Source organism: Urocampus carinirostris, chromosome 3 (assembly GCF_059441175.1).
Source record: "Urocampus carinirostris isolate Australia breed hairy pipefish chromosome 3, RoL_Ucar_1.0, whole genome shotgun sequence".
Lineage (NCBI taxonomy): Eukaryota > Metazoa > Chordata > Actinopteri > Syngnathiformes > Syngnathidae > Urocampus > Urocampus carinirostris.
This window is the reverse complement of record NC_142351.1, coordinates 59,073,282-59,089,714: the sequence shown is the minus strand read 5'-3', so window position 1 is coordinate 59,089,714 and position 16,433 is coordinate 59,073,282. Positions and strand designations below refer to the sequence as shown.

The 16,433-nt window shown below is 38.6% G+C and overlaps 1 protein-coding gene across 4 annotated transcripts in view; it reads right to left on the bottom strand.

Annotated features, from left to right (window-relative positions):
- Window positions 1-272: 272 nt before the first annotated feature.
- LOC148370270 (sterile alpha motif domain-containing protein 10-like) overlaps window positions 273-16,433 on the bottom strand; it is a 93,873-nt gene continuing 77,712 nt past the window's right edge. The window contains exons 5-6 of one of the 4 annotated variants that reach the window (XR_015850102.1): window positions 12,173-12,417; window positions 273-2,226 (exon numbers count right to left, since the gene is read on the bottom strand). Coding sequence is in view for 1 of the 4 variants with exons in the window: in XM_088332739.1 (XP_088188865.1) it covers window positions 12,395-12,417 (23 nt within the window). In the remaining 3 variants the exon portion in view is untranslated. Of the gene's footprint in view, window positions 2,227-7,752; window positions 12,021-12,050; window positions 12,418-16,433 lie in introns of those variants that run through there. The other 3 variants (XR_015850100.1, XR_015850101.1, XM_088332739.1) reach the window with 3 other exon arrangements.

Below are 16,433 nucleotides of genomic sequence, written 5' to 3'. Positions count from 1 at the left end.
TTTATTTATGTAGTTCAACATGTTATATTGTACATGTGTTTCATTATATCATATATACTGTTAATTAACATTTTGTTGTGAGATACTGAGTTGCTCAACATGAATGAGGTTTATTATAAAAAAAAAAGTTCAAAAATTAAGTAGCTTGGAGGTTCACTGGAGGAGGAAAAAATACATGCAAATATATTTAAGTACCGTAGAATAATACATTTTCTTATTGAAATTATGAATTCATTAGGGGTAACCACAAACCTGTCTTTTTTCATGTTCTCCTTTTATACTTCCTTTTTTTCTTAACTTCTTTATACAAAATAATAATTTGTAATGAAATGCATCAAAGCAAGTGAGCCGTTTGAGAGCCGGCTCTCTTTAATGAGTTGAGCCGAAAAAGCCGGTTCTCTAAAAAGAAACCGATTTCCTTTCACTACACAACTACCACATGAAATCCGATGTTTTTTAAGACCACAAACCAAAACGGTACAGAGATAGAGGCTACCGCGGCAAACTTCTTTGACTTGACTGATTTGCTTTTTCGTCATAGTCGGTGTATACCGGATGGTACCCATAATTGACAAATTTGCGTTTTTCCGTACAGATTTTCTTGTACGTCGTACTCGTCTTAAAATGCATAATAAACGTATTTTGTATGGCAAAAACGTACAGGTTAACAAGTATGCTAGTGTGTAAGACTTGACCACCAGATGGGACTGTTGTCTAATGCGGACAAAAAAAAACATGCCACAGCTACAATACGTTAGACAAACATGGCACAACCTCAGTTATGGAATCCTTAATGTAAAAGAAATGCATATTTCTTGACTTATGATATCTTGCGAAAATGAACATTGCTATGATGGTTCATGTATTATGTCACGACCAGAACAGAAGTAGGACCCAGATGTGTAACATTACTCTGAAGTTTATTCAAATATAGAGGAAAGGCAGCGCCAGCGATCCGGAGCTCGCTGGACGCGGGAAGCAAGCCGCTCACGGGATCGGAACGTGTTCCATATGTAGAAGTGGATCTTCCGGAGCGGGTCTAGCATAGTTAGACGGAAAAAGAAGTTGTTGCTGGGGGATCAGAACGCGGTCGGTGTCAAAAAAACGGGTCGTAGCAGGAGACAAACGGGGAAATCAGGAACGGCCGAGTGGAAAATGGGTGACAAAACGGGACCGACGGGAGTCAGAGACCAAAATGCTTGCCTTGTGAAAACAGAGGTTTGCTGATGGACTGACAAAGGGTGAGTGAAAGCACTGAGCTTGAATAGGAAGGGGAACCACTCAGGCAACCAGCAGCAGCTGTCGCCAAACGAGCAGGCACAGGTGAGAGCAATGAGTAATCTTGACATATTATTGCATAGTATTCAAACCAATGTTTTGTTTTTTTTCACTAAATGCGAGTTGTTTGTACCACAAGGAGGCAATTTTTACACACTGTCCTTTTAACTCATACATTACACTGCTTCTTTTGAATAAACACATCCTCCAATTTGAAAAAAATGTTCATGCAATGAGAAAAAAAAATTCTGAATGGCTTGACTTGCTTTCAGCTTGCTAACAAGTTTTGGGAGGGTTACTTTAAAAATGCAATCCGATGCAGTCACTAATTACCTGATCAAACAGAGTTGCCGGACACAACCGAATGTTTGATCTTACATTACACATAGTCCAGTGTTTTTCCGAATTGCTCAGTCCACAATTGAATGTCGCCGTCGACGATAAAGCTCCGTTGGGGGTGTGCAAGCTGCTGTTTAGCAGCGGGCAGGAGATTTAGCGCTATGCTAACGTTAGCATCCGGTGAAACTGTTAGCGGTGGAAAGTATACAGCAACACAAAGACCACAGTTAACTCTCCCGGTACATAGCTAGAAACTCCATATCGAGTGAGCAGTGTGTGTCAATGGTTCCGCTATTATTGTAGCGCGTAGTTTCCAACCCCTGTTTTTACCGGAGTCTTCGTCTCGTTCGAGCCGGTGATGTAATGCGGCGTCGGGAAAGCCAAGACTCCGTGATGGCAAAAAAAAAGTCCTCCAATTCCGGACGTTGTTGGTGGCGATCCGCAGCTCAATTCACTCATTGTGGACGATGGATCTGGCGTTCGTTGAACGTGCTTGGGAGCGCTGGTCTGTGTGGTCGCCTTCTTAGCTTAGCTCAGCCTTTGCTCCGTCGTTGTCATTGTCGGCAGGCGGCAAATCTTCCAGGGAGATCCGGTGGTCTCTGTATATCCCTTGGGATGTAGTGGATATTATTGTAAATGCGAAGGGAGTCGAAGGGAAAATAAGAGGGATCAGGGGACACTGAAAAACAAAAGACGAACTGGAGCCCGAGCCGCAGTGTCTGCACAACGCGCCGCCATCTTGACTACAAAAACATGCATGTCAGGTTAATTGGCCGGTTCAAATTGTCCCTAGGTGTGAATGAGTGAGTGACTTGTCTGTCTCTGTGTGCCATGCGACTGGCTGGCGACCAGTTTAGGGTATCCCCTGCCCACTGCCCGAGGATGGCTGGGATGGGCTCCAGCTCTCCCGCGACCCTACTGAGGATAAGTGGTGCAGATAATGGATGGATGGATGGATGTTTAGGCTGAATGAACAATGTAACCTTAAGAAAGAAAGGGGAAACCAAGATCAGGTAGTTGCTTGTAGTCCAAAAAAAGAAGTCACATTTTAACCACGTAGTATACGAGTATTGAGCAAAAATAAAAATTTTTCCTCCACACGGCGGACAATACATGCTTTGTTTTAGTTCACTTTACGAGCACATCAATAACCAAATGTTGTTTTGAACCGGTGCTTCTCCTTTATTGGAAGAAGAAATCCTCTCGCACAATGCACTCATGTTTGCCCTCTGCCAGCAGGCAAGAGGTTTGTTTGCCTCACTCTGCATCTTCGGACACTCAGCACAGTAATACAGTACATACTGTACTTCTTCTTTCATCGTGAAAAATTCAATGTAATTGGAAAAAATATACTGGATGCGTTGCTTTTTAGCTTGCTACCACTATGACTTCTTATTTTTGCTAAGGAGTGCAAGGAATCAAAATCCTTGGTCTCACTATCGCCCCCTGCAATGATAATTGGTGCCTCTCTTAGCATCTGCAGATGCTCAGCACAGTTATACATTACATACTAATTGTACTGTATTTACAATACACATAATATAATGTGGGCGGCACAGCGACTGAGTGGTTAGCGCATCTGCGGCACAGTTGAGGTCATGGGATCAAATCCAGCTACCAACCTCCTGTGCGGAGTCTGCATGTTCTCTCTGTGCTTGCGCGGTTCTTTCCAGGCACTTCCTTCCACATTCCAAAAAACATACATTTCAGGTTAATTGACCGGTCCAAATTGTCCCTAGGTGTGAATGAGCGAGTGAGTTGTCTGTCTCTGTGTGCCCTGCGACTGGCGGGCAACCAGTTCAGGGTGTCCCCTGCCCATTGGCCGGGATGGGCTCCATCACCCCCGTGCCCCAACTGTGTGTAAGTGGCGTAGATCAGTGTTTTTCAACAGTGTGCCAGGCCACAAAAGTGTGCCATGAGTCCTTGACTAGTGTGCTGCTGGAATTTGCCCAATTTTATCTTTCCCCCAAAAATCAGGCCATTATTCAGTGTTTTTGCTTTGTTTAGATGAGGAACTGTAATAGTCATCCATATCAGTAGGTGGCAGTAGATTTTCATATACTTTTTTATATACTAATTATCTGCTCATGAGGGAGCAAAGTACATTTAATAAGTTAATTTAACAAAGCGGTTTAAGATTGCACTGTAAAAATAAAACATAAATAAAGCACATCATTCTTTTTTATTTTAAGTATTATTTTCTCATTTGTATTTACTAATTACCTGCTTATAAGGTAGTACAGTGAAATATTTGACATAACTTCATTTTCAAACATTTTCGACTGACTGTGTGCCTCGGAACTTTTTCTAAATAAAAGTGCACCTTGGTTCAAAAAGGTCTAAATACACTGGCGTAGATAATGTATGGATGGATAATATAATGTGAACATTCAGCGATTTACAAAATAAGAGGAATAACTATAAGACAGAATAAATACAGTATAACCATTCAATATATTTCTTATTTTCATCTGCATAAAGGTGCGGCTCTACCTCTCCTGCCTCCCTTGACTGCACATCACTAGAAGTGACAGCAACTTCCAAAATATTACTATTTGCAATTGCTGCAGCTATTTTTTGTTGCTGTTGTTGTTTTACATTTCCCATATAAATTATGCTAATAACAGCAAGCGCTCAAAACAAAAGTGTTGCTCCCACTAAACGAAATGATAAATCAATCAAAAGGTCACAGCAATGTACTCCACCCAGCCAAGGGATTGGTGCCAGTTGTCTTGACTTCACAATCCATGGCCTAGTAAAGGGCACCACTTCTCACAGGTGACGCCAACATTGTTTTCACTACAGCTATTAGAGGGCAAGACATGCTGAATGTTCACAGTATTTGATTGTCACGTCAGAATTTGACTTTTGTTCATAAATAAAATGTGCTGGACTAGGGGTCTCTAAAGTAGTGCCCCTAAGGACAGCTCAAGTGCCTGCGGACATATCTAAAAAATAGCTCACCAGTCCTGGGTAGTTGTGTTATTTTATTAAAAGGATTTTTGTAGTTGTTCACTGATTCTATTTCACCCTTCTTCCAATAATTACCCTGGCAATAACATAGTAACATCATAGTAATAACTTAGTTATTACTATTATTCAGTTATTTTGTTTAATCTGAGTACAATATTGGCAACTGTTTATTTTCTGTTTTTAAATATGCCAAGTTAAAATATACCATTTATAACAGGATCATTTAAAGACAAATGCATGTATGCATTTATCAATTTATTCAGACCAATAAAATATAAATACGTTTCCAGAAACATTGTCCCTTAATGTCAAAATGTAAAAATACGCTTTACATTTTGTCTTTATTTATAAATTTATTATAAAGGCTGTGGCGCTGCTGATCAGTAAGTATTAAGCCTCCGGGAACTATTTCACTATGATAAACTACCACTAGATGGCAGGAATGACATTGATTAGATCTTTGTCCATACATCGATGAGAATTCACTTTTTCATGTTGATTTGCTTACTCCATCGAGCAACTGAGAGTGTGTGGGCGGCACCCGACTTACTGAAATCACGGTATCACATTACAGGAAATATAGGACGCTGAAAATTTCTTGCAAAGTCCATGCATTCTTCACGCATATGTTTAGTATTCTTGAAATTAAATGTTACATTGCAAGCACAGTTCCCATGTGTTTATGGAAAGCATTTTGTAGATATATGAGTTTTCATAAATGCAAAAAAGCATCCTTTTGCAAAAAAGCAGTTTTTCTCAAAAGTTTTCTTGGAAAATGAGTATTTTCATAAAATTAGCAATGTTCAACTGTTGTTTACGAAACAGCGGTATAAGCAGAGGCGATTTTGTTCACCAGGCAAACCAGACGGTAGCTTGATAGAGACAGATAGTCAAAATTTGCATTGCAATTGATGGAAAAGTTGAGTGAAGAATTGAAAATTGCGTTCTGAAACCTTCAATATGAAAAAAGAGGAGAGAAGAAAGCAAGATGGTGGTAGAAGTATAATAATGAACAGAGGGCAATAGTATTTTCCCCTTACCATTAATAATGAATGATGTACAGTAAGGCAAATGGTGCTAATCCAGTTTCACAAATGCTAGCAATAGCATGAACATACTTTATTTAAGTTGTTTTTTTTTTTTTTACCGTCAAAAGCTATTGCCCAATAAAATTCTGCTTGGGGCCCCACTAGACCCTAGAATTACCAGCAGCACGGCGGCGCAGTGGTTAGCGTGTGTGCGGCACAGTTATAAGGTCTTGGGAACCTCCTGTGTGGGTTCAAATCCAGCTACCGGACTTCCTGTGCAGAGTTTGTATGTTCTTCCCGCGCTTGCGTGGGTTTCCTCCGGGCACTCTGGTTTTCCTCCCACATTCCAAAGTCATGCATTTCAGGTGGATTCGCCAGTCCAAATTGTCCCTAGGTGTGAATGAGCGAGCGAGTTGTCTATCGCTGGGTGCCCTAGCGATTGGCTGGCAACCAGTTAAGGGTGTCCCCTGCCCACTGCCCGATGATTGCTGGGATGGGCTCCAGCACCCCCGCGACCGTACTGAGGATAAGATGAGATAAGATAAACTAGAAAACATCATTTTTTTAAATGAAAGAATGAAATGAAAGATGAGGGTTCAAATGTTCTTTGATATGATACTGTATGTCCTATGTCTATATATTAATTATATTATATATAATTTTCCTGTAGGCTTTCAAAATTGAGTCAAAAATTGTAGAAAATGGCTGGAACCGCGCTCGCAATTTTAGAGAAACAATTGGCACTAAATGAGTAAACGGTTTAATATAATCCATTCCTTTATTTAGGGTGCCTTTAAAGTACTGTGATTTTCCACAAGAGGGCTATCTTGTACTTAAGAGAAAGTGACTTCATCGGTTCTAACTACAATTTGAGAGCATTTTAAGATAATACATTTCTGACAATTAGAAATATGTACAAGACTGTCTCAGAGAATAAGAATATTGTTATCATTCTTTATCTTCTGTAATGCAATTAAAATGAAATGAAAAGTCATATATTTTGGATACATTATAAATTAACGGAAATATCAACAGTCTTTTATTGTTTTGATATTGCTGGTCATAGAAAAACTTCAAATGCTCAATCTTAAAATAATAGAATATCATGAAAAAGTTCTCACAATATTAAGGTCTCGTGAAAAGGTATACCAGTAGGCTGTAAGTCATAATCAGCATGTGATATTTCAGTTGATTTATAATAAATCGAGAATGTAAGATGTTTTTAATTGCATTACAGAAAATACATATTTTTTTCACAATATTCATATTTCCTGAAACAGTCTTGTATAGACATTATAAGCATATGTTATGCATAGAAAAAACTACTTAACCAAGTGCAATAAAGCACATTATGTTGAAAAAATACCCGGGTATAATGTTCAACTTTGGTGGTAAATTTTTCCCACAGTTGCAGTATTTTTTTTTAAATTTCATGACAAGAATGCAACAAAATTTAATTGACGATTCATTTGAAAATCATTCACCGCCGCTCTTGGTTGTTTGCTCCAAGTGCTTTTAAATTAATTAATCTTCAATGAGAACTCTTCAACTTTAAAAATTAACGAATACGCAGTGCTCTGTCTCACTGTGATGCGTAATTAGATCTTATCAGGATGTACTCATTGACCTGATACTGCACAATACTACCCTGACAAGTGCAGAGAGACTTATAATAATTGTCTCTATTTTGCATACCTCGTAAATAAGATTTGGATTTTATACTGAATGAAAAATACCAAACATTCAAGTGACAGGCAATCAGCAGAGGCAGGGGGAGGCAATGCCTCACATGCCATCATGGAAAGACAGAATTATAAATCATAAAATGATAATAATTTTTCAGTGTTGAAGTTCTTTCTCAGTTAAATTCCCAATTTTGGGATTTTATTTTTAAAAATTACAGAATATTCACTTCATGAATATTAATAATACGTTTAGGAGGTAACAAAATTATGTGCTGAGCGTCTGCAGATGCAAATTGAGGCACGGCATTCTCTTGCCTCATGGCAAACAGCGATATAGGGACCAAGGATCCCGATTTGGTGGGCCTAAACAAGAGAATTAGGAATAAATGACAAATTTAAATAAGAGTGCGGTGACAAAAAGTTGAGAATTTGTCATAGAGAGAGTCCAAAGGTGTTTAACTGAAGTAGTTTATTATACATACAAAAGTAATGTTATTTTACGATTTTCTGTACTTGTTCACACATGCACACACCAATCATTATGTACTTCAACAACAATCCAGTCGGAAATCCCCCCCACAAGAGTCAGTCTCCTGCAGTTTAGCGCATCTGTCTTTGAAGGGCCAGATGGAGGGAAATTGTTTGTCGAATGTTTTGTCTCTCAATGTATGCAAATGCAGCCACCTCGTCAGTTTGCATCCATCCCTCTAAAACTGACGTCAAACGACCTCAATCCTTTTAACTTGGGAAGCTTGTACGGAGGACTGATCCTGCCATTTGTAAAAATAAATATATGAATTGACAAATACATACAAAAATATGCCATATAAATAAATGAGCAAATGTCATATTTTATAGACTAATAAAGTGCACCAAAAAACAAAAATTGGCCAGAAATGTGAAAGTACGCCTTATAATCTGGTACACCTGATAAAACGGAACATATTTTGAATATACCTGGAAATACCTAGTTACGTTTAAATGATACTGCATACAGTAACTGTTTTGCCATTGAAAAACATAGAGTGGTTTTTGCATTCCCTCTTTTGGTTAACATGTCAGTTGTTTGTTGCCAAAATGAAACAAAAGAGAAGCGCAGAACTTCGACGGCAGCTCAGCAGCCGACTTTCGAGCGCTCATTGAAAATCCTCTTTTGTAGTTGCTTTAGACAATAATTGTCCATAAGTATAAAACATTGTGATCCCTTGAAAAATAATTTTTGATAATGGTAACTTTTTCTACAAAACCATACTCTTGTTTGAATTATTATTTAAGGATGCCGCATACTGTAACTGTTTTGACTTTTTTTTTCCCGATTGTTGGAATAATGTACATAAGTTATTCAACTTTACTATGATTTATGTGTGTTATATGTTTTCTTGTGAGATATTGTGCTTACAAAATAAGATTTTCTCTCAGCAAAAGTCTTCCACTACACCCTGGCAAGAGAGAATAAAATGGTGTGAATCAGTTACAGATTTGACCTGCAGATCAAGGATCTTTTCCTGAAATATAGCATGAAGAGAGTTAATCAGTCACATTTCAAAAAACAAGTTGTTGTGCAAGAACTGGTTTCAATAGAAAAATTCAACCCTCAACCAACCCCTAACTCTTAGTGTTGAAACCACCTTGTAACTAGGGCGTTCCTTTTCTGAGTAAAAGGCAAGGTGAGGGAAGGCTGCTTTGAAGTGAGTTGGAGGAACTGTAACCAAAAGCAGTTTTCCGTTTGCTTCCCTTGCAAGTAAACCAAACACAATTCTCTGTGTCTTTTTTGTATACAGGTTTTGTTACAAGTGTTGGGTTGAACCTGACACCGATTTAGTGATGTGTCACTTCATAACCTTAAACAGGTGGTGAATACAGCCAAACCGACTACTTGCCCGTCTGACCCGCCTCCGGGTTCTTTTTGGGGTCCTTGGACCTTCAGTTCGAAATATTATAAACATATCACTCTCCTCAGTTGTTATTAAGCCTACACTGAAACGACCCAACCTTGATCCAGAAAGCTTAAAGACCTGTGTCAAACCAACCGTTTCTTTCTTAAGTACTTGAAAAAGTTGTGGCACAGCAGCTGAATGATTCTTTATACAAGAACAATATTTTTGAATCCATGCAATCAGGATTCAAGGTGAATCACTCTACTGAGACAGCCCTGGTTAAGGTAAACAATGATCTCCTACTGGCAATGGACTCTGGGGCTTCATCACTCTTGCTGCAGCTGGACCTTAGTGCTGCCTTTGACACTGTAGACCATAACATCTTACTAGAACAGTTGGAAAAATGGATTGGTCTCTCAGGAACTGTCCTCTAATGGTTCAGATCCTAACTCTCAGATAGGACGCCGTGTGTTAAATATGGTGAAATGACATCTGAGCCCTTTAGTGTTACCTGTGGTGTTCCGCAGGGTTCAGTACTTGGCCCCCTTCTTTTCAGCATATACATGCTTCTATTAGGTGATATTATTGGCAAGTACAATATCAGTTTCCATTGCTACGCAGATGACACTCAACTATATCTTCCGATGGAGGTATCTGCCAGACTAAACTGTGGGAATTTGGAGGCCTGCCTCACTGAGATAAAAGAATGGACGGCACTCAACGTCTTGCACCTTAACTCTGAAAAGACCAAAATGTTAGTTATTGGTCCATCTCAATGCCGTGACTTGTTCTCAAAAACTGATCGGAAAATTGACAAATGTAAAATCACCCTGAGAGACTCAGTCAAAAATTTAGGTGTCATATTTTACCCAAATGTGTCCTTTCAAACACACATTAAGAATATTACTAGAAGAGCTTTTTTCAATCTTCGCAACATTGCTGTTTTATGTGGAGATTATAATTCATGCGTTTGTTACCTCCCGTCTCGATTACTGTAATGCACTACTCTGCGGTTTCCCAAAGTCCAAAATCAAGAGCCTTCAGCTGGTACAAAATGCTGCAGCGAGGCTTTTAACTAAGACAAGAAAGTTTGATCACATTACCCCGATTTTAGCTAATCTACATTGGCTCCCTGTTAGCTTAAGATGTGATTTTAAGGTTCTGTTGGTATTATACAAAATCATGCATGGACTTGCTCCCTCATATCTTTCGGATTTGATTTCCCCCTATGTTCCGGTCCGGAGCCTTCTCTCTGAAAACGCTGGTCTATTAGTGATCCCAAAAGCCAAGAAGAGATCCGCAGGTTCGAGAGCGTTTTCCATTCGGGCCGTGGAATGCTCTTCCCCCTGAGATTTGTTCTGTAACCTCAGTGGAAATGTTTAAATCTAAGCTTAAAACACACTTCTATTCTATAGCATACGAATAACCTATATTCTATGTTGAAAATATCTGTGTATAATTTCTTATTGCAACATCCATTGTAGCCTCTTCATCCTGGAAGGGGGATTACTTCATGCGCGGTCCCTTCTCAAGGTTTCTTCATTTTCCTCATGTTGAGGTTTTTGAGTTTTTCCTTTCCCTCGTGTAGGTTTTAGATCAGGGAATGGTGTAATAATAGTCTGTGGTTTGCAATAATCTGTGGTTTGTGCAGCCCTTTAGAGACTCTTTGTGATTAAGGGCTATACAAATAAACACGACACGACTTGAAAAACACATTAAGAACTCTTAAAGTGCCCTATTATGCTTATCATGTTGTTTGTTTCCAAAATAGTTCATGTGGCAAACTCATATGAAATAATGTAAATTTATGTTAGGGAATAAATAATTTTAAATTCAAAAGTATTTTTTATGCAACCTCAGCTCTTACAGTGGTTTTATTTCCTTGCGCCTTATAGCCCAGTCCACCTTAGATATGAAAAATATATCACAAAAGACAATTTTTTTGTGGAGTACGCCTTTTAATCCGGTGTGTTTTATAATCCTGTGCGCCTTATAGTGCGGATAGTACGGTAAAAAAAAAAAATCTTACATTACATAAATATACGACATAAATAAATTGTCTTTATGTGTTTATGTTTTCTGACATTCGTCATTTATTGTTTCAATTATTTCCGGCACAATTTCTTTTTATTCAAAGGAAGGGACAGGCAAAACTGTTTAAGCGCACCGATCAACTGCCAATTCTTTCTTCACTGATCTAACATTAGGTGAAAAGGTCAGACAGGCATTTATTTATTTATACCTTTATTTCTACATACTGTATGGCAGGATCAATCCTCCATAATCTTGTAGCTGGGCGGCTGTTGTGCCGAAATCTATCATAAAGCAAGTGTGTAAAATACATTTACAAAGTCTCCCGTACTTTTGTCCTTACAGTAAGTTAATGGTTTAATAACAACTGCATTAATTGCTGCCATTATAACAGACTAGCAGCCATCACAGGGAGCAAAACAACACATTTCACTATGTCTTACTCAGCCATAACCGCGAGCCATCATTGTGTAATTACATTTAAAATATTGCTCGATCCAGCGTAGAAAACGAGATCATCGTATTGTACTCGCGCTTCCTTGGGATTCGTCGTGTGGAATCAGCGCTAAGCTTCTGTGAGAACACACTTGCTTAGTGTGCATCCTCAAACATACATAAAGTCTCTAGCTACACAGTAAATCGGATGTAATTCAATCACAACATGAAAGGTGTGATGATATCTGCTAATTTCCATCAGCAATCTGCAGTTCTGAGAGGAAATCGCTCTGTAGTTTGTCCACGAGTGACGGATTTTTGTGTACACATGGTAGAGAGTCCGTGTTCTTTTCAGCATACTTGGCTTTGAAAGACTGAATTCATAAAGAAAAAAAATCGATCAATTATGAGCTCCAGATAATAAGTATTATTATTTAATTTGAAAAGACAAACACTTTTAACCCATAATCAAAAGAGGCAACAATGTATTTGCTACTTCAACGATTTTTTGGAACAAGATCATCACCTGGCTATTGCTATGCTACAGTGCACATCCTGGCCTTAAGCTTTCGCTCCCAGCCGGATGGTCAATAGATGAGAGTCCAGCAGACGGGATGAGCGCACCGCCAAAAGGCGATTCTCAGGCCCAATGCTCTTTCTCCAATGTGAAGAGGGACGGATTCATTCCTCCTGCAGTTTTTGTGACGGGACTGAGGCCAAGGAGCTGTTAAGTAGAGAGCTTGATCAGCTAGGAAAAGTTTCCAAAGGAGGCTGCGGAAGGGGAGAGAGAAAAAGGCAGCACATGATGAGAGAGAATTTCACAAGGGGCTGTTGTTTTTCAAGTAACCGTTGTTAATATTCAACATATGAACATTGCTTTAATCATGCACTGTATCGATTATATGCATTGTGTTTATGATTTTTGGGAGACCAAGCCAAAGATAAAGAAAAATTACAACAAAGAGGAATTCGTTGTTAAAAGACTAGAGGAATACACAATTTTTAATGCAACATTACCCTGTAACGCTTGAAACAGACACACAATTTCAGAAATATTTTGCATGCGCAAGTGACTCGACATGTATATACTGTACTGTAAATCAAATATATAAATATTATTTTCACACTTGCACAAATGATTATGAACAATATCTCATCTCATCTCATCAGCTGCACCGCTTATCCTCAGTAGGGTCGCGGGGGTGCTGGAGCCCATCCCAGCAATCATCGGGCAGTGGGCAGGGGACACCCTGAACTGGTTGCCAGCCAATCGCAGGGCACACGGGGACAGACAACTCACTCGCTCAGTCACACTTGATTAAGAATACACTTAAAAAATACATACTACTGGATGAACAGCTCTCAAATAATTGACAGAGCCCTGAAAATTGGAATAAGACTTATATTTTGGTTATTATAAGAACTCTTTTCGCCATTGGTTGAAATGTAACAATTCATATGTTAACCACAAGGGCACACTCAAAGACCACTCTATAAGGAAAAACAGCCACCATATGCAGTATAATTTAATCGTAACTATGCATTTGAGATTTTATCCACAATATGCTCTGGTATAAAAGGCAAACCGGTTTACAGGTGCACTTTCAAATTTCTCGACACTTTGGGTTTTTTCGGTGCGCCTTTTAGTACAAAAAGTACAGTAGTTTCATATACCATATTTTCCGGGCGATACCTTTCTCCGGAGTAAAGACGCATCAGTCTAAAAATGCATGTTTAACAAGGAAAGAAGATATAAGTCGTACCTGGAGTATAGGTCACAATTTTGAGGAAAACATATTTGATAAAAACACCAAAAACATACATGTCATCTTGAAAAGCAATTTAAAATTAAAATAAAATAGAGAACAAGTAGCAACACACCTTCATTAGGCCAAACTTACCTCGGGATGATGTCATTACCAACTAAGCGTATACGACCGTAACAGAATTACAACTATAGATCTACAAATAATAACACACAACACATAATCGCAGCTGAATAAATTGTTTTATTGTCATTATACAAAACGAAAACAAAATTGGAGGACATCCGTCAAAAGCACACGCAGGTATGAGCGAACAGCCTCTACTTATTCCAACACGAATGTCCCTTGTGGTCTAGGCTTTATCACCTCGGCCAACTCCCACACAGAAATCTGAATGCTTGGACCCTCGCCACACCTTCATGGACCTTGATGCCCCTTCACCTGTGTGTGTACTGCACCGAGCGGCTGTATAGTTGCGCGCTAGTATGGTATTTATTAATATAGCATTCTCTGTACTGTACAACGGTACAGACGAATATTTTTTTCGAGATGTAGAAAAAGATCCAGACATTGCTGTAAGTTAGATTTTGTATTGTGTGCACCTTTTTCTGAGTACAGGACAGTGCTTAAGTGCTTCTTTCGGCCGCGTGGCACACAGCTTCCAGCCTAAAGAATAATTCAACTTCCTGGTTTGTGTGCATACACACTGCACTGTATCTCTAGCACGTTAAGAACTTTGACGTTTTTAATTGTTTAATATCTCGTGCATCCATTCGATATGGTTGGCTAAAAGCTAGCGGCAGCTTAAAGAGGCGAGCCGTTTCTTTTGAAACTAAAGTGGAATAAGAAAGCTTGATGCTGGTGAGAAAATGGTTGGATCACTTTTTTTTGGCCTAACTCATCCAAAAGTAAGTTAAACTTAACTTTATTCATCTTTATAGTCAAGTCAAGTCATTTTTATTTGTATAGCCCTTAATCACAAGGAATATCAAAGGGCTTCACAGACCACAGAATGTCAACGCGTAATGTGATTTTTGATGTTTTAGAACATATTTTATTAAATGTTTATTTTTCAGTTTCAATGGACATTTTTTTTCCTAACCAAGCTATTTGCAAAAGCAGGCTGTGCGACAGACGAGTGTCACATCAAGCCTTATTCCACTATGTTATTATCTCCCTCTCAGAAAACAACAGACGAAGTAGGCCAGTTTCCCTGACGACCGGCCAACATATGACATCGAGCGTCATTAGGCGGTCACTTTGCCTCGCCCAAACTGTTTTCAGCCTGACAAAAACACGCCACCTGTTTTCCAGGGACGGGCAGATGCCGAAGTGGCATTTGAGTGAACCTAGGCCACGACAGGAAGCGGCTGGAGAATGAAGTGGCTAGAGGAACGCCTGCAGGCCCTTCTCTGATGGAAAAGATTTTAAATGAGCTCCTGACGGAGGCCTGGTAGCACAGGCAGATGTGGAAAGAATGGGAAACACACAGGAATTTACCAAATGTTTTTTTGTGTGCACCACATTTGCGGGTAAAATTAAAATCTGAGTTACATCAGTAGTGGCAAACCTGTTTTAGCTCTGGGACAATATGGTAGGAAAACCATTCTCACTGGTGCTGGACTAGTAAATTAATGGCATAAAAAGTGTGCCTTAGCTAAAGGGCTGGGGGTTTTTTTGGAGGCTCAAAAAGAAATTATTAATATTGTGGGTTTAATCTTTTGTAGTGTTTATCAACTGTGTAATATTAAAAAAACAAAAGACAAAACAACAGCTGAATTAATTTCCACTACAGTTTATTTAACTCGGGGAAACTCATACAGACTGGAAAAACAGCATATAAACACTAATTAATTATTTTAATCAATTATTTATTATTTATAATTTATTTAATTATAATTATTTCTGCTTTTTGCTTTAGTTTAACTAAATAAAGGAATGGTTAGATTCCATTATAGAAAGGAGCTAAAACTTCTTTAAACTTATGCATAGACCCAAGTGCTATATTTTAAATTTTGTATTTTTTGTGTTGCCAAGTACAATAACAGTGAGATTTTCTCAAGGAGCTCTGGCTGATTAACGGTAGTCAGCAAATAAAGCTACAGTGGGTGCTTTGAAAGTGGTGCCTGTCTTTGGCGACACCAATTGGACATATTTAAAACTCCAGGTCATTGTTTGACTAGATGCAGCTCTTTTTTCTCTCGTGCTTCTCTCAGCATTGTCAAGCGGGATGCATAAAATGATGTGTTCGTAAGTTGAATTTGTTCGTAAGTTGCTTCGGTGCGATATTTAGTATGGAATTTATGTTTAATGTTTAAATAAGTATGTTTAAGGCTTGTATAAGTAACCTGTAATGTTTTGAAACTGAAAAAGAAACGTTTAATAAAATAATATGCTCTATAACGTTACAAAGCAAGCTGAATGATAAAGCATATTACTGAATAACAAAGCTCCACATTAGGTGTTGACATTCTGTGGTCTTTGAAGCCCTTTGAGACTCTTTGTGATTAAGGGGTATACAAATAAACATGATTTGATTTGACTATAAAGATAAATATAGTTAAGTTTAACTTACTTTTGGAAGAGGTCCTCCTCCATGGTAAAAATTTTAGGGTGTAAGCTTGAAGGGACATAGGGAGTCTCTGTCGTTTGTTTTTTCCCTTGTGCTTTTAGCACTTGGTTTTGGTCGGTGACATCTAATGGTCAAATTGTACGCACTGTCCCTTAAATACAAACTTGGATGGTTTTTTTTTTTTCCCCCCTGTACTATAAGTTGCAGGGTTTTTTTCATAGTTTGGCCGGGGTACGACTTATACTCTGGTGAGACTTATTTGTGAAATTATTAACATAATATTATACAATTGAGATTTACATTTTTATTACCGATACTGTATATCACTTCATGTTATTTTCACACTGAACCGCAAGAGGGCGCCCTCCGCCTGTGTTGATAATTTGAACCGTGACTGTGACGTAGCAGCAGAAGGAATAAGCAGCTTTTAGTCTTCCTCCTGAGTTAAA